Genomic DNA, 25,958 nt, shown 5'->3' with positions numbered 1-25,958 from the left:
ATCTCTTCCTATCTGCATATCCCATGAAAAGGAGCTGCGCTTGCATTTGACTTCCTCCCTTGGTTGGGAGTGCAGGAGAAGTCGTTTTTTTCTGCATCCTGTGTGAATAATTTACAGGAGCTGTCCGTGCCAAAGCTTTCAAGGTCGTTGGCGATTGGTATTAAAAGAGCCAGCAGCTTGATATTGTAGAAGGGCTGCTGCTCCCCTCATGGGGTGGTGTCTCCCTGGGCCTTGCTGGCGCTCACCAACACTTAAATCGCAAAATTCTCCAGTAGGGGCAAGAGTGAAACATTTGTAGAAAAGGTCTCCTGTAGATGCCCATCCCTCCGGGTTGCATTGGGGATCCAGCGCTCTCGCGGGTATTGGAGGCAAACAGCAGGGTTTTGTTTTCTTCTCATATCATACGTTCCTCAGAGCACAGTGAACGAGAAAAGAGAGAAAATACAAAAAGCATGTGGAGCAATGAACTCTGTGTGACTGCCTCTCTCAGACATATTCCCTGTCAAGGAGCTAGCAGCGTTCTACAGCAGCTGCGCCGCAGAACCTCTATGAGAATGTACAGGGGCTGTTAGTTTCATTGTTAGTCAGATGAAATGTTACCTCCAGTGGAGAGCTGTTGTGAAAACCCTGAGCAGGTTATCATTAGCGGAGGTCAGAGTCCTTCTGGTCCCAGACACAGATCAGAACCAAAGCAGAAAAGGCTGTTTGAAGCCAATTATACATATCCTCTTCAAGGCCCATGGAGACAACCTGTATTACTGAAAATCAATACCAGGAGCAGTACAATGTTCCTCCTAAACAACCAATACTGGTATACAGAATGAAGTCATGCAATCTTTTTATCCTCTCAGATTCACCGACCATCCCAATAGTCAGGTGAAGCCCACTCTATAAATGGTGTCTTTCCATCACGGTGGTTATGAGCCTAGCCTATCTTTAACTCTGCATTGTTGAAAAATGACCCGTAAGTAAGCATTTAACTGTTAGTTTACCTGTTGTTTACGAAGCATGTGACAAATACAATTTGATTTGAAAAAGTGATTGTACGTTTGTACGTTTGAGTGTTTCTGTCAATCAATCAATCAATCAATCAAATGTATTTATAAAGCGCTTTTTACATCAGCAGATGTCACAAAGTGCTATACAGAAACCCAGCCTAAAACCCCACACAGCACGCAATGCAGATGTAGAAGCATGTCCTTCTCTCTATTGTCCTCATCTTCCTATGCATGTACAGCCCCACTCAGAAGAAGTGAGTGTTAACAGCTGTAATAATGATGGTTGTGGCCTCCTCTGTGTCTCCTCGCTATCCATTCTTATTTGGGATTAAGCAAGTCATCATGAGGCAGTGGCAGTGGACGCCCGGCAATTCTCACGAGAGAAGTTGAGGAAATAAATAAAGCTCCCATTAACGGCAGCTCCCAGCTGTGAGCGAGCGGGGCACCCGATTCTACACCAGCCTTTGATCTGTCTATCCATATTTGTTTAGCACTTGCTGTTATTTACTCACCTAAATGTTGCATTTCTCATTTCCGGCAGATGCAAACCTTTTTTTGCATGTATCTTATTGAAAGGGGAGCTGGTGGCTCAGGCTCACCAACGGTAATAAACATTCAGCTGTTTAGAGGCTGTGATTATGTCTTTATATTAGGCGGATTAAAAACATAGTTTCTAAGTCTGTGTTTGCAATTGCAACTCACTTCATATGACTTCAACCTGTCCGGTGCGTGGTAGCAGTAGTGTGGCCTGGCCGGGGCCACCTCTCCCCTCCCATCTCACCCACCCTTCCCATCCAACCAACCACCTTCCCATCCCGAATAAAGGCGCAAGGACGCTTTATGAGGAGCTGGTGGATGCCGCAGTTATTGATCCTGCATCCAAGGGCTGCTGCTGTCGTGGTGCATGTGGGATCAAATGATATCAAAAACGGTAAATCAGAGTTAATGGAACAGGATTTTATTGAGCTGATCAACACCCTGAAAGGCTCTGAAAATCAACCGATTATCTCTGGTCCCATGCTGTTGCTGGGTCGTGGCTACAAAAGGTTCAGCAGGCTCTTAACACTTCATATCTGGCTTAAAGACTACTGCCACTCTGTTGGCATAACTTTTATTGAGAATTTCGACACTTTTTGGAAACAAAAGATGCACTACAGAGATGATGGACTCCACCCAAACCATCTAGCAGCCTAGACCCTCTCCTCACCTTTCAAGGCCGTGTTAAGATATTGACTCAGCGACAGACCCCGCTCATGTAATACCTCCCATCCTTTCTAAGCGTTATCGTCGTACTGTTGTCTATACTGCCAGGGGTGTTGTCAGTTGTAATCTTGTACCCATTCATTTGAACTCCACTCTTTGATCTGCTATTGTTAGCTCAAAAGAGGAGCCCACTGTGGTCTGCTCACCCTGTGCTTTTAGTTCAAATGTGAATTCCATATACTTGAATACCCTCTCGGTTTTCAAATCACGTAGAGGGCTTGGGCTGTTGCATGATAGCAACCAAAGCCCATTTAAGTCAGTTTATAACATTCCAGCATTGGGTACTCTGAGAAATCCTTATGAATGAATGAATGACATTTTATTTTCGTGTCAAATCGCCAATTGGCAACCCATCCCTTATGGGATTAATTGACACATAAACAAACATTACAATAATTCACTGTGGTAATTAAATTATAATTCTTCTTCCGGTGTCCTCTGCATTGCGCATCGCATAAAGAGTGAACAAAATGTAAGGTAAAAATCAATACATAATAGTAAATAAGGTTATCCAAACAATAATTATATCCCTAGAGCAGTAAAAGAATATACATACAGTTGAAGTCGGATGTTTACATACACTTAGGTTGGAGTCATTAAAACTAGTTTTTCAACCACTCCACAAATTTCTTGTTAACAAACTATAGTTTTGGCAAGTCGGTTAGGACATCTACTACAAGTAATTTTTCCAACAATTGTTTACAGACAGATTATTTCACTTATAATTCACTGTATCACAATTCCAGTGGGTCAGAAGTTTACATACACTAAGTTGACTGTGCCTTTAAACAGCTTGGAAAATTGCAGAAAATGATGTAATGGCTTTAGAAGCTTCTGATAGGCTAATTGAGTCAATTGGAGGTGTACCTGTGGATGTATTTCAAGGCCTACCTTCAAACTCAGTGCCTCTTTGCTTGACATCATGGGAAAATCAAAAGAAATCAGCCAAGACCTCAGAAAAAAAATTGTAGACCTCCACAAGTCTGGTTCATCCTTGGGAGCAATTTCCAAACGCCTGAAGGTACCATGTTCATCTGTACAAACAATAGTACGCAAGTATAAACACCATGGGATCACGCAGCCGTCATACCGCTCAGGAAGGAGACGCGTTCTGTCTCCTAGAGATGAACGTATTTTGGTGCGAAAAGTGCAAATCAATCCCAGAACAACAGCAAAGGACCTTGTGAAGATGCTGGAGGAAACAGGTACAAAAGTATCTATATCCACAGTAAAACGAGTCCTACATCAACATAACCTGAAAGGCCGCTCAGCAAGGAAGAAGCCACTGCTCCAAAACCTCCATAAAAAAGCCAGACTACGGTTTGCAACTGCACATGGGGACAAAGATTGTACTTTTTGGAGAAATGTCAAAAATATAACTGTTTGGCCATAATGACCACGTTATGTTTGGAGGAAAAAGGGGAAGGCTTGCAAGCCGAAGAACACCATCCCATCCGTGAAGCACGGGGGTGGCAGCATCATGCTGTGGGGGTGCTTTGCTGCAGGAGGGACTGGTGCACTTCACAAAATAGATGGCATCATGAGGAAGGAAAATTATGTGGATATATTGAAGCAACATCTCAAGACATCAGTCAGGAAGTTAAAGCTTGGTGGCAAATGGGTCTTCCAAATGGACAATGACCCCAAGCATACTTCCAAAGTTGTGGCAAAATGGCTTAAGGACAACAAAGTCAAGGTATTGGAGTGGCCATCACAAAGCCCTGACCTCAATCCTATAGAAAATGTGTGGGCAGAACTGAAAAAGCGTGTGCAAGCAAGGAGGCCTACAAACCTGACTCAGTTACACCAGCTCTGTCAGGAGGAATGGACCAAAATTCACCCAACTTATTGTGGGAAGCTTGTGGAAAGCTACCCGAAACGTTTGACCCAAGTTAAACAATTTAAAGGCAATGCTACCAAATACTAATTGAGTGTATGCAAACTTCTGACCCACTGGGAATGTGATTAAATAAATAAAGCTGAAATAAATCATTCTCTCTACTATTATTCTGACATTTCACATTCTTAAAATAAAGTGGTGATCCTAACTGACCTAAGACAGGGAATTTTTACTAGGATTAAATGTCAGGAATTGTGAAAAACTGAGTTTAAATGCATTTGGCTAAGGTGTATGTAAACTTCCGACTTCAACTGTACATACAGTGAGGGAAAAAAGTATTTGATACCCTGCTGATTTTGTACGTTTGCCCACTGACAAAGAAATGATCAGTCTATAATTTTAATGGTAGGTTTATTTGAACAGTGAGAGACAGAATAACAACAACCAAAACCAGAAAAACGCATGTCAAAAATGTTATAAATTGATTTGCATTTTAATGAGGGAAATAAGTATTTGACCCCCTCTCAATCAGAAAGATTTATGGCTCCCAGGTGTCTTTTATACAGGTAACGAGCTGAGATTAGGAGCACACTCTTAAAGCGAGTGCTCCTAATCTCAGCTTGTTACCTGTATAAAAGATACCTGTCCACAGAAGCAATCAATCAATCAGATTCCAAACTCTCCACCATGGCCAAGACCAAAGAGCTCTCAAAGGATGTCAGGGACAAGATTGTAGACCTACACAAGGCTGGAATGGGCTACAAGACCATCGCCAAGTAGCTTGGTGAGAAGGTGACAACAGTTGGTGCGATTATTCGCAAATGGAAGAAACACAAAATAACTGTCAATCTCCCTCGGCCTGGGGCTCCCTGCAAGATCTCACATCGTGGAGTTGCAATGATCATGAGAACGGTGAGGAATCAGCCCAGAACTACACGGGAGGATCTTGTCAATGATCTCAAGGCAGCTGGGACCATAGTCACCAAGAAAACAAATGGTAACACACTACGCCGTGAAGGACTGAAATCCTGCAGCGCCCGCAAGGTCCCCCTGCTCAAGAAAGCACATATACAGGGCCATCTGAAGTTTGCCAATGAACATCTGAATGATTCAGAGGAGAACTGGGTGAAAGTGTTGTGGTCAGATGAGACCAAAATCGAGCTCTTTGGCATCAACTCAACTCGCCGTGTTTGGAGGAGGTGGAATGCTGCCTATGACCCCAAGAACACCATTCCCACCGTCAAACATGGAGGTGGAAACATTATGCTTTGGGGGTGTTTTTCTGCTAAGGGGACAGGACAACTTCACCGCATCAAAGGGACGATGGACAGGGCCATGTACCGTCAAATCTTGGGTGAGAACCTCCTTCCCTCAGCCAGGGCATTGAAAATGGGTCGTGGATGGGTATTCCAGCATGACAATGACCCAAAACACATGGCCAAGGCAACAAAGGAGTGGCTCAAGAAGAAGCACATTAAGGTCCTGGAGTGGCCTAGCCAGTCTCCAGACCTTAATCCCATAGAAAATATGTGGAGGGAGCTGAAGATTCGAGTTGCCAAACGTCAGCCTCGAAACCTTAATGACTTGGAGAAGATCTGCAAAGAGGAGTGGAACAAAATCCCTCCTGAGATGTGTGCAAACCTGGTGGCCAACTACAAGAAACGTCTGACCTCTGTGATTGCCAACAAGGGTTTTGCCACCAAGTACTAAGTCATGTTTTGCAGAGGGGTCAAATACTTATTTCCCTCATTAAAATGCAAATACATTTATAACATTTATTACATGCGTTTTTCTGCATTTTTTTTATTTTATTCTGTCTCTCACTGTTCAAAATCAGCAGAGGATCAAATACTTTTTTCCCTCACTGTACATACATACATACAGTGAGGGAAAAAAGTATTTGATCCCCTGCTGATTTTGTACGTTTGCCCACTGACAAAGAAATTATCAGTCTATAATGTTAATGGTAGGTTTATTTGAACAGTGAGAGACAGAATAACAACAACAAAATCCAGAAAAACCCATGTCAAAAATGGTATAAATTAATTTGCATTTTAATGAGGGAAATAAGTATTTGACCCCCTCTCAATCAGAAAGATTTCTGGCTCCCAGGTGTCTTTTATACAGGTAACGAGCTGAGATTAGGAGCACACTCTTAAAGGGAGTGCTCCTAATCTCAGTTTGTTACCGGTATAAAAGACACCTGTCTACAGAAGCAATCAATCAATCAGATACCAAACTCTCCACCATGGCCAAGACCAAATAGCTCTCCAAGGATGTCAGGGACAAGATTGTAGACCTACACAAGGCTGGAATGGGCTACAAGACCATCGCCAAGCAGTTTGGTGAGAAGGTGACAACAGTTGGTGCGATTATTCGCAAATGGAAGAAACACAAAAGAACTGTCAATCTCCCTTGGCCTGGGGCTCCATGCAAGATCTCACCTCGTGGAGTTGCAATGATCATGAGAACGGTGAGGAATCAGCCCAGAACTACACGGGAGGATCTTGTCAATGATCTCAAGGCAGCTGGGACCATAGTCACCAAGAAAACAATCGGTAACAGACTACGCCGTGAAGGACTGAAATCCTGCAGCGCCCGCAAGGTCCCCCTGCTCAAGAAAGCACAAATACAGGCCCGTCTGAAGTTTGCCAATGAACATCTGAATGATTCAGAGGAGAACTGGGTGAAAGTGTTGTGGTCAGATGAGACCAAAATCGAGCTCTTTGGCATCAACTCAACTCGCCATGTTTGGAGGAGGAGGAATGCTGCCTATGACCCCAAGAACACCATCCCCACCGTCAAACATGGAGGTGGAACCATTATGCTTTGGGGGTGTTTTTCTGCTAAGGGAACAGGACAACTTCACCGCATCAAAGGGACGATGGACGGGGCCATGTACCGTCAAATCTTGGGTGAGAACCTCCTTCCCTCAGCCAGGGCATTGAAAATGGGTCGTGGGATGGGTATTCCAGCATGACAATGACCCAAAACACACGGCCAAGGCAACAAAGGAGTGGCTCAAGAAGAGGCACATTAAGGTCCTGGAGTGGCCTAACCAGTCTCCAGACCTTAATCCCATAGAAGATCTGTGGAGGGAGCTGAAGGTTCGAGTTGACAAATGTCAGGCTCGAAACCACAATGACTTGGAGAAGATCTGCAAAGAGAAGTGGGACAAAATCCCTCCTGAGATGTGTGCAAACCTGGTGGCCAATTACAAGAAACGTCTGACCTCTGTGATTGCCAACAAGGGTTTTGCCACTACACTAGTACTAAGTCATGTTTTGCAGAGGGGTCAAATACTTATTTCCCTCATTAAAATGCAAATCAATTCATAATATTTTTGACATGCGTTTTTCTGGATTTTTGTTGTTGTTATTCTGTCTCTCACGGTTCAAATAAACCTACCATTAAAATGAAAAACTGATCATGTCTTTGTCAGTGGGCAAACGTACAAAATCAGCAGGGGATCAAATACTTTTTTCCCTCACTGTACATACATCCACACTGTATATACAGTGAGGGAAAAAAGTATTTGATCCCCTGCTGATTTTGTACGTTTGCCCACTGACAAAGACATGATCAGTCTATCATTTTAATGGTAGGTTTATTTGAACCGTGAGAGACAGAATAACAACAACAAAAATCCAGAAAAATGCATGTCAAAAATGTTATAAATTGATTTGCATTTTAATGAGGGAAATAAGTATTTGACCCTTCTGCAAAACATGACTTAGTACTTGGTGGTAAAACCCTTGCTGGCAATCACAGAGGTCAGATGTTTCTTGTAGTTGGCCACCAGGTTTGCACACATCTCAGGAGGGATTTTGTCCCACTCCTCTTTGCAGATCTTCTCCAAGTCATTAAGGTTTCGAGGCTGATGTTTGGCAACTCGAACCTTCAGCTCCCTCCACAGATTTTCTATGGGATTAAGGTCTGGAGACTGGCTAGGCCACTCCAGGACCTTAATGTGCTTCTTCTTGAGCCACTCCTTTGTTGCCTTGGCCGTGTGTTTTGGGTCATTGTCATGCTGGAATACCCATTACCGACCCATTTTCAATGCCCTGGCTGAGGGAAGGAGGTTCTCACCCAAGATTTGACGGTACATGGCCCCGTCCATCGTCCCTTTGATGCGGTGAAGTTGTCCTGTCCCCTTAGCAGAAAAACACCCCCAAAGCATAATGTTTCCACCTCCATGTTTGACGGTGGGGATGGTGTTCTTGGGGTCATAGGCAGCATTCCTCCTCCTCCAAACACGGCGAGTTGAGTTGATGGCAAAGAGCTCGATTTTGGTCTCATCTGACCACAACACTTTCACCCAGTTCTCCTCTGAATCATTCAGATGTTCATTGGCAAACTTCAGATGGCCCTGTATATGTGCTTTCTTGAGCAGGGGGACCTTGCGGGCGCTGCAGGATTTCAGTCCTTCGCGGCGTTGTGTGTTACCAATTGTTTTCTTGGTGACTATGGTCCCAGCTGCCTTGAGATCATTGACAAGATCGTCCTGTGTAGTTCTGGGCTGATTCCTCACCGTTCTCATGATCATTGCAACTCCACGATGTGAGATATTGCATGGAGCCCCAGGCCAAGGGAGATTGACAGTTATTTTGTGTTTCTTCCATTTGCGAATAATCGCACCAACTGTTGTCACCTTCTCACCAAGCTGCTTGGCGATGGTCTTGTAGCCCATTCCAGCCTTGTGTAGGTCTACAATCTTGTCCCTGACATCCTTGGAGAGCTCTTTGGTCTTGGCCATTGTGGAGAGTTTGGAATCTGATTGATTGATTGCTTCTGTGGACAGGTGTCTTTTATACAGGTAACAAGCTGAGATTAGGAGCACTCCCTTTAAGAGTGTGCTCCTAATCTCAGCTCGTTACCTGTATAAAAGACACCTGGGAGCCAGAAATCTTTCTGATTGAGAGGGGGTCAAATAGTTATTTCCCTCATTAAAATGCAAATCAATTTATTACATTTTTGACATGCGTTTTTCTGGATTTTGTTGTTGTTATTCTGTCTCTCACTGTTCAAATAAACCTACCATTAAAATTATAGACTGATCATGTCTTTGTCAGTGGGCAAACGTACAAAATCAGCAGGGGATCAAATACTTTTTTTCCTCACTGTATACACGTACATACATAACATATACAGATAAATAAATACAGAAAAAAAAGAAACAGAAGGCAATTGAACCCAGTCTGGCACAAAGAGATGATTCACATTGACATTGGCTGCAGCCTCAGGCCCTATGGTGCTGACCTTGGAAAATTAATTCACATTTCTTCTCCATCCTCTAATACTAACAGGGATAGACCAAATGGTGCTGTTCTTTGCAATCTTATAGCCATACCAACTATATCAATATCAACCATCAAACAGGGCCTGCAACCGCCTATTGAACGTACAGTAGCTTGATTGAGTTGGAGACTCCATGTGACTTTAGAAATCGTAAAGGACTTGGGTTGATGCATCTGAACATTAGGAGCTTACTTCCTAAACTGGATTACATCAAGATCTGGGCTTTGAAGAAAAATTCGGACATTCTGGTATTTACTGAAACTTGGATGTCTAGGGACATTTTGGACTCTGATATTAATATTGAGGGTTATAATGTGTTTAGAGCTGACAGACAGGGTAGAGGTGGTAGACTGACCATTCTTATTTTTAAAAAAATGTGCTGTCTCTTTACTGAAATCCATTTCCCTTACTATTTGTTGCTACTATATTTAAGCCTTTTGTCTGGGGAAAATGTATCCATAACAGTTATAGAGGTCTATTGTCCTTCCTTGGCTAACCTTTGTGCACTCGAGGAGTTAACTAGTTTGTTGTCTTCTTTTACTAAATCAGAAATTATCCTGGGTGACTTAAATTATGATTTGGAAATGCAGGCTTCAGACAATCTAAAAGACGTGTTATGATCTAAACCTAACGCAGCTGGTGACTAAGCCTACACGGCCCAAGCCTAAAGATCCTTCAATGTAAACTCTGATTGACCTTATTGTCACGGTTTCGGCCGAGGCTGCTCCTCCTCCTGGTTCGGGCAGGCTTCGGCGGTCGTCGTCCCCGGAGTACTAGCTGCCACCGATCTATGTTTCATGTTCGTTTGGTTTTGTCTTGATGTTGTACACCTGTGTCTTGTTAGTCCTCGTTAGTGTCCTATTTAGTTCTCGTTGTGTGTGTTTGTCTTTGTGTGTGATTGCTCTTCTGTTTTGTGTTGGAGCTACGTACTTCCCTCCAGTGTTTTGGAGAGGTTTTTCGCACATGTTAGTGCGCCGTTTGTTTGACGCCTGTGTGCGCCGTTATTTCGCCTTCGGGCTTATTGTGCTTATTTTCTACGTGAATATTGCACTAAAGTCTTTTGGACTGAGCTTCTGCGTCCTGCGCTTGATTCATGCACCACACCCACCTTCAGCACCCCTTGACAGAATCACACACCAAAAAGGAATCAGCAGGATCTGCAGTTACGCCTGAGTCGCTCGAGGAGCATGTTCGCGGCCAAGATGACCAGATACGACAACTGGGGACCGCTCTACAGGACGTCATCAACACCCTGCACCGATGGGAGGCCAGCGGGGTACCCACACCTCCACCTACCCTGCCAACCCCATCGGCCGGCCCACCAGTCCCAGGTCCGGAACCCAGGGGGATTCGGCTCTCGCTCCCGAGGGCGTATGACGGAACAGCTGCCGGGTGTCAGGGGTTCCTCCTGCAGGTGGAGCTCTACCTGGCCACTGTACACCCGGTGCCCTCGGGACACGAGAGCGTTTCCGCCCTCATCTCCTGTCTCACGGGCAAGGCGTTGGAGTGGGCTAACGCCGAGTGGAGGAAGATGGACGCCAACACCATCTCCTACGCCGAGTTCTCCCGCCGCTTCAAGGCCGTGTTCGACCATCCACCTGAGGGCAAAGCGGCGGGGGAGCGTCTAGTCCACCTGAGACATGGGAGGAGGAGCGCACAGGCGTTTGCTCTAGAGTTCCGGACTCTAGCGGCGGACGCAGGGTGGAATGAACGGGCCCTCATCGACCATATTCGATGTAGCCTACGGGAGGACGTTCAACGTGAGTTGGCCTGCAGGGATACCCATCTCACCTTCGACCAGTTGGTCGATATGTCCATCCGTCTGGACACCCTGCTGGCCACCCGTGGACGTCCCGAGGGGGGTCCGTCCATTCCGCCCTCCGGCACCTCCGAGCCGAGCCCTATGGAGCTCGGGGGTGCCGGCGCTAGAGAAAGGAGGAGGAGGAACCCGAGGGGGCCTGTCTCCTGCACCAAGTGCAGTCGTGGAGGGCACACTGCGGCCAGGTGCTGGGGAGGGTTCTCCGGGGGAGAAGACAACAGGCCACGCACTGGGGGGGCCTCCCAGGTGAGTAGACGTCCCACTTACCCAGAGCTTTCTGTTGCGCACTTTTGTATACCTGTGTGTTTTCCACAGGTTGCACCTCATTCCCAGCATAAGGCGCTAGCAGATTCAGGCGCAGCTGGGAATTTTGTTGATCGGAAGTTTTGTTTAGATTTAGGGATCCCTCTCTTACCTGTTGACAAACCTTTTCCCGTTCATGCCTTAGATAGCCGCCCGTTGGGGTCGGGGTTGATTAGGGAGATCACAGCACCACTTAGGATGTGTGCGCAGGGGGGTCATGAAGAGACTATACAGCTGTATCTGATCGACTCTCCTGCGTACCCAGTGGTGCTGGGAATTCCCTGGTTAAGCACCCATAACCCTGCTATTTCGTGGCAACAGAGGGCTCTCGATGGGTGGTCTGCTCAGTGCGAGGGGCGATGTCTGGGTGTTTCCGTGGGGGCGACTTCGGTGGAAAGTCCAAACCAAGTGCCCGCACTGCACATTCCGCCTGAATATGGGGATTTAGCTCTCGTGTTTAGTAAAACTAGGGCGACGCAGTTGCCTCCTCATAGACAGGGGGATTGTGCGATTGATCTCCAGGCAGGAGCAGCGCTCCCACGGAGCCATGTGTATCCTTTGTCTCAAGAGGAGAGAAAAGCTATGGAGACTTACATAGCCGAATCTTTGAGACAGGGATACATTCGGCCCTCCACTTCTCCCGCCTCCTCGAGTTTCTTTTTTGTGAAGAAGAAAGATGGAGGGTTGCGCCCATGCATTGATTACCGTAGTCTCAATCAGATTACTGTGAAATACAGTTATCCACTCCCTCTGATTGCGACCATGACAGAGTAATTGCATGGAGCGCGGTTTTTCACAAAATTGGATCTCAGGAGCGCGTATAACTTGGTGCGCATTAGGGAGGGCGACGAATGGAAGACAGCGTTTAGTACCACGTCAGGTCATTTCGAATATCTTGTCATGCCATATGGGTTGATGAATGCTCCATCAGTCTTCCAATCCTTCGTATATGACATTTTCCGGGATATGCAGGGACAAGGGGTGGTCGTGTACATTGATGACATTCTGGTGTACTCGTCTACCCAAGCCGAGCATATAACCCTGGTGCGTCGTGTATTGAGGAGGCTGTTGGAGCACGACTTATATGTCAAGGCAGAGAAATGTCTGTTTTTCCAGGAGTCGGTCTCCTTTTTGGGTTATCGGTTGTCCGCGTCAGGGGTGAGAATGGAGGTGGATCGTGTGTCCGCTGTGCGTAATTGGCAAACTCCAACCACTGTAAAAGAGGTGCAGCAGTTCTTGGGCTTTGCGAATTACTACCGGAGGTTTATCCGGGGTTTTGGACAGGTGGCAGCTCCCATCACGTCCCTTCTGAAAGGGGGTCCGGTGCGCCTGCAGTGGTCAGCTGATGCGGACAGGGCCTTTAGGAGACTGAAGGACCTGTTTACGTCGGCTCCGGTGCTGGCGCATCCGGATCCCGCATTACCCTTTCAGGTTGAGGTAGACGCGTCTGAGGCTGGTATAGGGGCCGTTCTCTCTCAACGGTCCGGCACGCCACCTAAACTCCGCCCCTGTGCTTTTTACTCAAAAAAAGCTCAGCCCGGCGGAGCGTAACTATGATGTTGGGGACAGGGAGCTGTTAGCTGTAGTTCAAGCCCTTAAGGTGTGGAGGCATTGGCTTGAGGGGGCTCAACACCCTTTCCTCATTTTGACTGACCATCGGAACCTGGAGTACATCCGGGCAGCGAGGAGACTGAACCCTCGCCAGGCTCGATGGAGTATGTTTCTCACCAGGTTCGTATTTAAAATCACGTACATCCCTGGGTCCCAGAATGGTAAGGCAGATGCGCTGTCCCGGCGGTATGACACGGAGGAGAGGTCCGTTGAGCCTACTCCCATACTACCGGAGTCTTGCCTTGTGGCACCGGTGGTGTGGGAGGTCGATGCCGAAATCGAGCGAGCGTTGCGTACCGACCCCAGCCCTCCACAGTGTCCTGAGGGTCGGAAGTACGTTCCGCTCGAGATTCGGGATCGACTCATTTACTGGGCTCACACGTCACCCTCCTCTGGACATCCGGGTATTGGCCGGACAGTGCATTGCCTTAGCACTAAATACTGGTGGCCCACTTTGGCTAGGGATGTGAGGGTTTATGTCTCCTCCTGCTCGGTGTGCGCCCAGTGTAAGGCGCCCCGACATCTGCCCAGGGGTAAGTTACAACCCCTGCCCGTTCCACAACGACCATGGTCCCACCTCTCGGTGGATTTTGTGACAGACCTTCCCCTCTCTCAGGGGAATACCACCATCCTGGTCATTGTGGACCGGTTCTCTAAGGCCTGTCGTCTTCTCCCTATGTCGGGTCTTCCTACTGCCCTACAGACCGCTGAGGCCCTATTTACCCACGTCTTCCGGCATTACGGGGTACCCGAGGATATAGTGTCTGATCGAGGCCCCCAGTTTACCTCCCGTGTTTGGAGAGCGTTCATGGAGCGTTTGGGGGTCTCGGTTAGCCTTACCTCAGGGTACCACCCGGAGAGTAACGGGCAGGTAGAACGTGTCAACCAGGATGTGGGTAGGTTTCAGAGGTCGTATTGCCAGGGCCGGCCGGAGGAGTGGGCACGGTACATTCCCTGGGCCGAGATGGCCCAGAACTCTCTCCGCCACTCCTCTACCAACCTAACCCCCTTCCAATGTGTGTTAGGTTACCAGCCGGTTCTGGCACCTTGGCAGCAGAGCCAGATCGAGGCCCCTGCGGTGGATGATTGGATGAGGCGCTCGGAAGAGACGTGGAACGCTGCCCACGTCCACCTGCAGCGGGCCGTCCTTCGTCACAAGGCGAGCGCCGATCTCCACCGCAGTGAGGGGCCGGTGTACGCACCCGGAGATCGAGTCTGGCTCTCTACCAGAAACCTACCCCTCCGCCTGCCCTGCCGGAAGCTGGGTCGGCGGTTTGTGGGGCCCTTTAAAGTCCTGAGAAGATTGAACGAGGTGTGTTATAGGTTACATCTACCTGTTGAGTATAAGAATATTAACCCCTCGTTCCATGTGTCTCTTCTCAGGCCGGTGGTAGCTGGTCCACTCCAGGACAATGAGATAGGGGAGACTCCTCCGCCCCCACTGGACATCGAGGGGGCTCCGGCGTACACCATTCGGTCCATCTTGGACTCTAGACGCCGGATGGGGGGTCTCCAGTATCTCGTGGAGTGGGAGGGGTACGGCCCGGAGGAGCGGTGCTGGGTGCCGCGGAGGGACATCCTAGACCCATCTCTCCTGTCGGAGTTCCACCGGGACCATCCCGCGCGCCCTGCTCCGCGTCCTCCTGGTCGTCCCCGAGGCCGGGGTCGGCGCACGGCTGGAGCCGCGCGTCAAGGGGGGGGGGTACTGTCACGGTTTCGGCCGAGGCTGCTCCTCCTCCTGGTTCGGGCAGGCTTCGGCGGTCGTCGTCCCCGGAGTACTAGCTGCCACCGATCTATGTTTCATGTTCGTTTGGTTTTGTCTTGATGTTGTACATCTGTGTCTTGTTAGTCCTCGTTAGTGTCCTATTTAGTTATCGTTGTGTGTGTTTGTCTTTGTGTGTGATTGCTCTTCTGTTTTGTGTTGGAGCTACGTACTTCCCTCCAGTGTTTTGGAGAGGTTTTTCGCACATGTTAGTGCGCCGTTTGTTTGACGCCTGTGTGCGCCGTTATTTCGCCTTCGGGCTTATTGTGCTTATTTTCTACGTGAATATTGCACTAAAGTCTTTTGGACTGAGCTTCTGCGTCCTGCGCTTGATTCATGCACCACACCCACCTTCAGCACCCCTTGACACTTATTTTAACGAATAGACCAGAGAAATATGTTTCTACTGGTGTCTTTGCCCAAGACATTAGTGACCATTTCCCAGTTGTTTGTGTTAGAGATGTGAGAATACAAAAATCTAAGCCTCGTGTCATCACAAAGATGAACTTTAAAAACGTAAGTGAACAGGCTTTTTTTCATATGATCTTGTGAGGTCATGTGACCTTTATTGTATTTCAGCGATCCTTGAACCTGATTTAGCTTTGAGCCTCTTTGCAGATGTCTTCAATACTATTGTGGATAATCATGCTCCCTTCATAAAATTAAGGGTTAAAGGTAGATCGAATGCCTGGTACGCATTGTGTAAGAGAAATCAGAAAGGCTAAATCTGATTATTATGTAACCGCTCTTTCGGATTGTAATGGGAACCCGGCTAAATTCAGGAAAACGGTCAAATCCCTGACGGGTCTGGTTCCTCCTCTCTGCCACAACAAATTAATTCAGATGCTGGTCTCATTACGGGAAAAAATGACATCACTGATGCATTTAATCACCATTTTATTTCAGCGGTCTATCTCTTTGAAATAACTTCTAAGCCTATTCACAATGATATTGGGCTGGATGCTGATAGGGGAAACTTGGTGAATGTTCAGAAAAATGATAGTCAAAGCTTTTCTTTTAGGCTATTTACAGAAAGAAAAGTCCTGAATGCTTTGATAGCAATAGACAACAAGAAATCCACAGGGGCCAACCAATTGGATCCTGGTCTGCTTAAGTACCCAAATGTTTTATTTAACATTGTTATCAGGAATATTCCAAAAGTATGGAAATCAGCTCTTATGCTGCCACTCCATAAGGGAGGGGATAGTAGTGATCTTAATAATTATCGCCCCATTTCAAGGCTTCCTTGTCTAGCTAAGATTCATGAATCCTTGGTAAATGTACTTTGCTCTTTTTTTGTTGAGAAATGTATTTTGAATGTAAACCAATCAGGGTTTAGGCCTGAGCATAGCACTATTACAACAACCAATTTAGTTGTTAATGATCTTGTCCATGCTTTAGACACTAAAATTAAATGTGCTGCTTTGTTTGTTGGCCTATCAAACGCTTTTGATACTGTTGATCAATGCTATTTTATTGAATAAGTTGTCCTTGATAGGCCTGAGCTCTGACGCCTGTTCGTGGTTTCATGATTATCTTAGTGACAGAACTCAGGCCATCATGATTAATGGGGTTAAATCTGAATTTCTTGAAGTACATAAAGGTGTACCGCAGGGGTCGATTTTGGGACCTGTTCTCTTCACTATTCATATAAACACCATTGGTCAATCTGTAAAAATTGGTCAACTTAATCTATATGCGGATACTATTATGTATGCTATTGCCCCAACTGTTGATCTGGCTGTGTCAAACCTACTGTCAGATTTTATAGCTATGCAGGAATCCCTTGCTGATTTAAAACTTATGCTTAATAGGGGCAAAACCTCATACATGTTGTTTTAAAACTCTCTTGTAAGAATGTTTCAGATGAACTACATGTTCACTCATTAGATGGTTCTCCAATCGAACGTGTTCCCGCATATAAATACTTAGGCATTTGGATTGTTATGGATTTGACGTTTAAAAAACATATAAATGAGTTGGTTAAGAAGCTAAGATTTAAAGTAGTCTTTTTCTACAGAAACAGATCGTGCCTTTCTCTAAGCAGGAAGCAGATTTTCAGTCAACCTTTTTATTTATTCTTGATTATGGTGATATTATTTATCAAAGTGCAGCTGCTACTGCTCTTAATCCGTTGGATGCAATCTACCATAGTACCCTTCGTTTTGTTACAGGTGACAGTTTTGATACTCATTACTGCATCCTGTATCAAAAGGTTGGCTGGACTTCGCTAAAGACCCGTAGATCTCTACATTACTCCCTTTGTGTTTACAAGGCCCTACTTCATAAACTTCCGTCTTATCTAACTTTGCTGTTGAAGTATATACTTCTGAGTTGCCTAACCCGTTCACAGGATTGGTTAACTCTTGAGGTTCCTAGGGTCTCCACCGAGCTAGGTATATCTGCTTTTAGTTTTAATGCACCGTATTGCTGGAACAAAATTCTAAATACATTTCATCTTGATGTTCTGGTGCCATTCGGGCAATTTAAAGTATTGATTGGGGACTTATTTGTGGAGGAATGCAACTGTTTTTCTGGGTGATTTGTGATGTTTTATTTGTGCTTCCTTTGACTGTGTTTTTCTATTTTAATGTGTGTATATATACATATATATTTTGTATATAATGTGTATATGTCACGCCCTGACTTAGGGGACGCTTATATGTTGAGTCAGGGTGTGTATATTCCTTGATGTGCTTTTTCTATGTGCCTCGTCTAGTATGTATAGTTCTATGTTGGCCGGTGTGGTTCCCAATCAGAGGCAGCTGTCGCTCGTTGTCTCTGATTGGGGCCCATATTTAGGCAGCCTATTGGCACTGTCTAGTTGTGGGATCTTGTTCCTTGTAAGGTATGTTGTGTGTTCTACCTTGGACTTCACGTTTCGTTTCCTTTGTTGTTTTGTCGTGTGTTTAATAGTTAAAATAAACATGTACGCATATCACGCTGCGCCTTGGTCTGACCCGTCATTCAACGAACGTGACAGAAGATCCCACCAAACAAGGACCAAGCAGCGTGCCGAGAAGGAGCAAACGCCTGGGACTCAACAGGAGGTACGTTAGTAGATGTCCTCCTCGGTTGGGGGAGAATTACAGAGGAGGAGGCCGTCCGTTATCGGAGGGCGATGAAGGAGGATGCCCAGGTAGGAGAGGAGAAATGGCACCAACAGTGCCGACAACGGAGACCCGAGAGGCAACCCCAAGAAAATGTTTTGGGGGGGCACACGGTGTGGACGACGAGGCAGCAGGAGGCCATGAAAGGGCGGATCTGCAGGTTAGGAGAGGAGGCCACCATGTTACGGGGGCTGTTGGCTCAGAGGGAGCAGGAGTTATTCGGTCAGAGGGAGGCGCTACAGGAGGCTAAAAGGGAGAAGGAAAAAGTAGAGGCACGGCGAGAGGAGCTGGTTAGGCAGCAGAAGGAGCGGGGGTTAAGAAAGGAACCCAGTCCTGCCCCTCGCACCAAGCAAGTGGTGCGCGTCGCCAGTCCGGCCCGGCCTGTTCCTGCTCCTCGCACCAAGCCAGTGGTGCGGGTCGCCAGTCCGGCCCGGCCTGTTCCTGCTCCTCGCACCAAGCCAGTGGTGCGCGTCGCCAGCCCGGCCCGGCATGTTCCTGCTCCTCGCACCAGGCCAGTGGTGCGCGTCGCCAGTCCGGCCCGGCCCGTTCCTGCTCCTCGCACCAAGCCAGTGGTGCACGTCGCCAGCCCGGTCCAGCCCGTTCCTGCTCCTCGCACCAAGCCAGTGGTGTGCGTTGCCAGTCCGGCCTGTTCCTGCTCCTCGCACCAAGCCAGTGGTGCGCGTCGCCAGCCCGGCCCGTTACTGCTCCTCGCACCAAGCCAGTGGTGCGCGTCGCCAGCCCGGCCTGTTCCTGCTCCTCGCACCAAGCCAGTGGTGCGCGTCGCCAGCCCAGCCCGGCCTGTTCCTGCACCTCGCACCAAGCAAGTGGTGCGCGTCGCCAGCCCGGCCCGGCCTGTTCCTGCTCCTCGCACCAAGCCAGTGGTGCGCGTCGCCAGTCAGGCCCGGCCTGTTCCTGCTCCTCGCACCAAGCCAGTGGTGCGCGTCGCCAGCCCGGCCTGTTCCTGCACCTCGCACCAAGCCAGTGGTGCGCGTTGCCAGCCCGGCCCAGCCTGTTCCTGCTCCTCGCACCAAGCCAGTGGTGCGCGTCGCCAGCCCGGCCCGGCCTGTTCCTGCTCCTCGCACCAAGCCAGTGGTGCGCGTCGCCAGTCCGGCCCGGCCTGTTCCTGCTCCTCGCACCAAGCCAGTGGTGCGCGTCGCCAGTCCGGCCCGGCCCGTTCCTGCTCCCCGCACCAAGCCAATGGGGCGTGTTCCCAGTCCGGCCCGGCCCGTTCCTGCTCCTCGCACCAAGCCTGTGGTGTGCTTCATCAGCCCGGCCCGGCCTGTTCCTGCTCCTCGCACCAAGCCAGTGGTGCGCGTCGCCAGTCCGGCCCGGCCCGTTCCTGCCCCTCGCACCAAGCCAGTGGTGCGTTTGTCCAGTCCAGCACGGCCCGTGCCCGTTCCACCGGTGCCTGGTCCGGCACCGGTCAGCTGCTCCACTCCGGAGCCAGAGCAGTCCGCTCCACCGGTGCCTGATCCAGTTCCGGTCAGCTGCGCCACTCCGGAGCCAGAGCAGTCCGCTCCACCGAGGTCAAGTCCAGCTCCGGTCAGCGGCTCCACTCCGGAGCCAGAGCAGTCCGCTCCACTGGTGCCCAGTCCAGCTCCGGTCAGCGGCTCCAGTCCAGACCATGACGTCAGCCCCTCTCCAGGTTCGGGGTCTCCCACACCAGGGTCCAGACAGGGTCTGGCATATCGTGGGAGGAAGGAGAGGGGAAGCAGCGCGCCGAGGTCCAGACCAGACCAGGGGCGCAACAGGGAGGCGGAGAGTGAGAGGTCGGAGTCCGCACCTTTGGGAGGGGGGTACTGTCACGCCCTGACTCAGGGGACGCTTATATGTTGAGTCAGGGTGTGTATATTCCTTGTTGTGCTTTTTCTATGTGGCTTGTCTAGTATGTATAGTTCTATGTTGGCCGTTGTGGTTCCCAATCAGAGGCAGCTGTCGCCATACTTAGGCAGCCTTTTGGCACTGTCTAGTTGTGGGATCTTGTTCCTTGTAAGGTATGTTGTGTGTTCTACCTTGGACTTCACGTTTCGTTTCCTTTGTTGTTTTGTCGTGTGTTTAATAGTTAAAATAAACATGTACGCATATCACGCTGCGCCTTGGTCTGACCCGTCATTCAATGAACGTGACAGTATATTTATGTTGTATTATACAGGGCGCATTTGAAATAGAGACTTAGGTTTCAATATGTCTTCCCTGTTAAACTAAAGTTTTAAATAAAAATAAAAAATATATAGAAAATATGTAGAACGTATGGTCATGTTCCTTCTTCCTCTCCAGATGGCCGGATGGGGGTTTGATCCTGGCCCAATAGCACGGCCTGGCTGGCGCTGGCCCTTAACATGAGCTCATGAGCCCAGGCAGCGGGGGTGTTGCCCTGCAGCAGCCGGATATAGCTGCCCTGGTTCTGGGAAGGAAGGAGAGCACAGGAGAGAGGCTCCATCCACAATCATAACGGGGGGTTCCGATGGCACTTTGAAAATCCAATGTACACATCCTCACACCTTGACAAAAGCACAATTTCCGCACACTGTTTTTGCTCTTCAAAATCTAACATGGTCTCGGTAATGAATGACTGTGCTTGTGTGTGTGTGTGTGTGTTACTGTGTGTACGTGTGTGTGTGACAGCCACTGCGTGAAGGCAGGATACTTCCTGAATGTAGAGCGTAGTGTGTGAGGGTCCGTTCTCTTTTCCGCAGCCACCCCATGCTTCAGTGACTTCTCAAAGGAGAAGGGAAAACAATATTTTTGTTGTCAAAGACAGAGCGACCTTGTCCATATTGTCCTTTACAGTGTAACAAATGATTCATCCCGTCCTTGGCTCGCTCTCCGTTTTTAATCATGGAGCTTTACTGTCCACTTTGCACTTTTGTGAGGTGTCAATAATTTGTAATATTCATGTTGATGGTGATGCATACCAATCTGCCTACTAGTGTGTGAGCAGTCCATAACTAAGCACATTTAGAATATGCCAGCAGGCATTTATTCTGCCATCAGACAAGACAGATCTCTTTTGCATCAGATGTTTTTTTGTTTAGAGATTGCACTTTCTCCTGGAAGCGTTACAGTCAGGGATAGGGGTAGCGTCTCTGTCATTAAATAAGGCACAGTGGCTTTGTTGCAGTAAAAAGGGACCTGCCAGTGGATGCAAATGTATTGTACATTAACATGTTTGTATGTTCATGCAGTATTTGTAAGCATAAATGGCAGAGGAGGATAGAAAATGTTCCTGTGAAAGCCAGAAATAGTTTGGGAAAGACTGTATTAATTCAATGTCTAGAGCTTTCTTGCAAAATAGTTGATGATCAAGTTCCATGAGCATGTTACGGAGTGAAGAAGATTATCTTTGTTCATAGATGTTTGGTGGGAGATTGCTAACTGCCTAAAGAGTTCTGTAATTGATTAATAGTGGAGCTAAAGTGGAGGACCTAGTGATAAGCTGGAGCACCGGGGGTTTTCACAGAAGGCACTGAGACAAAATGGGCCGCTGATTTATTTTTCATGAAGATGGGAGTTCTGTCTCCAGGAGCCCTGGGATGAAAAAGCCCTGCAATTGTCGCTAAGTTTTTAATTATGGCTTAAAGGTCTCGAGAGGGTGGGAGAAATTCCAACAGTTTCCAAGGGGTCTTTTGGAAACAGACTTAATTGAAGTCAATCAGTTTGGAATGAAACTGGGCTCTGTCTGTCAATTATCCTCCTCATTGTGCTGAGTCTGAAATGAGAAAGAGCCACATCCTCATATGATCCCCCTTGTATCTATCTTTACCAGGAGCGTATATCTAACCTTTAAAATCAAAATTGAAGAAAGTGTGATGACATATTCACTGATTAAAACACACCCGAAAAGGTGATATCCTACCGTACATCTTCATGGTATCAGAGTGGCAGTATTTGGATATGCTAAGTCCCAAATTCCTCTTTGATTTGATTGTATTTTCACTCAGAATTGATTGATAAGATTAAAAATAAAAATGTTTTGTATGCCAATAACAGTATGGTTTGTGGTTGGACACAATGTTGAAACAATGTTGTTGTGTTTGCTGGACATCTACAGACAAAAAGCAAGCCTTTGGAGAGTTCAGGAAATTCACTGTAATCTCAATCCGATTTTTCAATGGAGATCTAGCTAGCTATAGGGTACAGTAAGTCTATATCAGAGGAGATGAGTAGGCAAAGAGAGGTGAGGAGAGGAGAGGAAGAGAGGAAAGGAGGAGAGGAGAGGAGAGGAGAGGAGAGGAGAGGAGAGGAGAGGAGAGGAGAGGAGAGGAGAGGAGAGGAGAGGAGAGGAGAGGAGAGGAGAGGAGAGGAGAGGAGAGGAGAGGAGAGGAGAGGAGAGGAGAGGAGAGGAGAGCGGAGGAGAGGAGGAGAGGAGACGAGAGGAGAGAAGACATCCGCTACCCAAGAATAGCAAAGCACCCTTTACTGGCTCAAACAGCCGACCAATTAGCCTGTTACCAACCCTTAGTAAACTTTTGGAAAAATTGGGTTTGACGAGATACAATGCTATTTCACAGTAAACAAATTACAACAGACTTTCAGCACGCTTATAAGGAAGGGCACTCAACATGTATGGCACTTATACAAATGACTGATCATTGGCTGAAAGAAATTGATAATAAGAAGATTGTGGGAGCTGTTTTGTTAGCTTTTGACATTATCAATCATCATCTGCTGCTGGAAGAACATACGTGTTATGGCTTTACATCTCCTGCTATATCGTGGATCGAGAGTTTCCTGTCTAACAGAACACAGAGGGTGTTCTTTGATGGAAGCTTCTCCAACATAATCCAGGTAGAGTCAGCCATTCCCCAGGGCAGCTGTCTAAGCCCCTTACTTTTTTCAATCTTTACTAATGACCTGCCACTGGCAGTGAGTAAGGCCTGTGTGTCTATGTCTGCTGATGACTCGACACTATACACGTAATCTACCAAAGCAAGTGAAATCACTGCAACACTTAACAAAGAGCTGCAGTCAGTTTTAGAATGGGTGGCAAGAAATAAGCTACACCCTTAGAAAAAAAGGTGCTATCTAGGAGAACCCTTTGAAGAACCATTTTTGGTTCCAGGTAGAACCTATTTGGTTCCAGGTAGAACCCTTTTGGATTCCATGTAGAATCCGTTCCACATAGGGTTCTACATGGAACCCAAAATGGTTCTACCTGGAACCAAAAAGAGTTATCCTATGGGGACAGCTGAAGAACCCTTCAGGAACCCTTTTTTCTAAGAGTGTAGTCCTACATATTTCAAAAACTAAAAGCATTGTATTTGGGACAAATCATTCACTAAACCCTAAACCTCAACTAAATCTTGTAATGAATCATTTGGAAATGTAGCAAGTTGAGGAGACTAAACTGTTTGGTTCAACCCTGTTGTGTAAACTGTTATGGTCAAAACATATTGATGCAACGGTAGCTTAGATGGGAAGACCACTGTCCGTAATAAAGTGCTACTCTGCTTTCTTGACATCGCTATCAACAAAACAAGTCCTACAGGCCCTAGTTTTGTCTCAACTGGACTACTGCCCAGTCATATGGTTAAGTGCCACAAAGAGGAACATTAATTACAGTGGCCCCAGAACAAAGCAGCACGGCTGGCCCTTAAATGTATACCAAGAGCTAACACCAATAACATGCATGTCAATCTCTCCTGGCTCAAAGTAGAGAAGAGATTGACTGCATCACTACTTGTCTTTGTGAGAGGTATTGACATGTTGAAAGTACAGAGCTGTCTGTTTAAATGACTAGCACACAGCTCAGACACCCATGCATACCCCATAAGACATGCCACCAGAGGTCTCTACACAGTGTCCAAGCCCAGAACAGACTCCGGGAAACGCACAGTACTACACAGAGCCATGACTATATGGAACTCTATTCCACATCATGTAATTCATGCAAGCAGTAAAATCAGATTAAAAAAACAGATAAAACTACACCTTATGGAACAGTGCGGACTGTGAAGAGGCACACACACAGTCACAGACACACACACTCTACACACACCTACATTGTAATATTGTTATATTGCTGTATTATGGATTTTGTATTGTAGATATGTTGTGGTAGAGTAGTGTGTAATAATTTGTTGTGTTGTAGATATGTTATGGTAGAGTAGTGTGTAATAATGTGTTGTATTGTAGATATGTTATGGTAGAGTAGTGTGTAATAATGTGTTGTATTGTAGATATGTTGTGGTAGAGTAGTGTGTAATAATGTGTTGTATTGTAGATATGTTGTGGTAGAGTAGTGTGTAATAATGTGTTGTATTGTAGATATGTTGTGGTAGAGTAGTGTGTAATAATGTGTTGTATTGTAGATATGTTGTGGTAGAGTAGTGTGTAATAATTTGTTGTATTGTAGATATGTTATGGTAGAGTAGTGTGTAATAATGTGTTGTATTGTAGATATGTTGTGGTAGAGTAGTGTGTAATAATGTGTTGTATTGTAGATATGTTGTGGTAGAGTAGTGTGTAATAATGTGTTGTATTGTAGATATGTTGTGGTAGAGTAGTGTGTAATAATGTGTTGTATTGTAAAGATGTTGTGGTAGAGTAGTGTGTAATAATGTGTTGTGTGATGTACTGTTTTATTTTGTATGTAATTGCCTTAATCTTGTTTGGAACCCAGGAAGAGTTGCTGCTGCAGGGCAGCAGCTAATGGGGAACCGCAATAAAATACAAAAATACAAATCCTTGTGGAGATGTGGAGGTCCGTCCTATGAATATTTCATGCAAACGAAGGGTGGGCGGCTCACCAGAGTGGAACACTGTGTTTTGGAAGTCACTCCCACATCTGATTATGATTGTTATTCAAATGTCACCATTACCATGCTATCCTGCTTGCCACCTCTCTCGCCACCTCAATCTTACCCCTTCGAAAAATTATTTTGATGGAAATGGCCTGGGGTAATTTCTCGAGATCAGGAAATGTTTGACCTGGGAGTTTACATTTTCTTATCTATTTATTTAATTATGTTTCCCTGAAAGATTTAGCTCTGGCCACTTTTAAAACATGCAAATGCATACTGCCGATTGTCAATCACGATCTTCAAGAATGTTTTATCTCTTGTGCTCTCTCTCTCTCTCTATTGTCATACTCAGCTTTGAGCTCGCAATAAATGAACAATGTGCTATAAATCTATAAATCTATAAATCTTACTCTTTAGTCTTACTCTTTAACACCACAATTTATTCAGGAAAACAATTGATTTAAAATAAAATTGATCAAAAACTATTGTCAATAACCGCAAGGTGTACTTGATCATGCATGATTAGCGCAGCAGTTGTTCAAGTTCAAGTGAGGCCATAACAGTGACATGTTGTGGATTGACATTGCTTCTACCTCCCCCCTCCTCCCCCCATTTTGCCATAGGTGTAAATGTAACCTCCATGCTGGCCAGTGCACCTTTCGAGAGGGCAGCCTGCAGTGTGACTGTGAACACAATACGACGGGCCAGGACTGCACTCGCTGTGAGAGGGGCTTCAAAGCCAAGTCATGGAAACCTGGATCCTACCTACCCACCCCCAACGGATCCCCCAATACCTGTACGTAGCCTACAGCTATACACTTCAAACATAATATTATACCAACCATACTATACCAGGCACGTTACTTGACGGATGAAGTAATGGCTGAAAAATAATTAGGGTCATCTGCTCTATACAGCCACAGAGTGGTGCAGCTGAAGCTGTCACATTTCACAGGAGAGAAGTCTGTTAGCTTGAGGAATCCTACAGATGTACACTGATACTGTATGCAGAAGCACCCTATTCTATACTCGCAAACTACAGAGGGAATGGGGGCTTGCCGCTTCCAATGGCAGATGTGGTGCCTGATGTTCTGTACATTAAGCATTGAAAGCTGAAAAGCCTTCATCTCTCTTTTTTTAGATATAAATATAAATAAAGAGACTGATTCTAAAAAAAAATGAGTAAACCTCCATTTGTCTCTCTCTCTCTC

At 46.7% G+C, this 25,958-nt stretch overlaps 1 protein-coding gene across 1 annotated transcript in view; it reads left to right on the top strand.

Moving 5' to 3' along the window:
- Positions 1-25,958, top strand: part of LOC311141271 (netrin-G2-like) — a gene marked incomplete at both ends in the record, with an annotated part of 84,164 nt that overhangs the window by 32,837 nt on the left and 25,369 nt on the right. Inside the window, one exon of the mRNA XM_084176541.1 lies at positions 25,371-25,543. Within this exon, the coding sequence (XP_084032667.1) occupies positions 25,371-25,543 (173 nt within the window). The remainder of the gene's footprint in view (positions 1-25,370; positions 25,544-25,958) is intronic.

Source organism: Coregonus lavaretus, assembly GCF_964263955.1.
Source record: "Coregonus lavaretus genome assembly, chromosome: 14".
NCBI lineage: Eukaryota > Metazoa > Chordata > Actinopteri > Salmoniformes > Salmonidae > Coregonus > Coregonus lavaretus.
The sequence above is the reverse complement of the archived record's forward strand: the minus strand, read 5'-3'. Positions and strand labels throughout refer to the sequence as shown.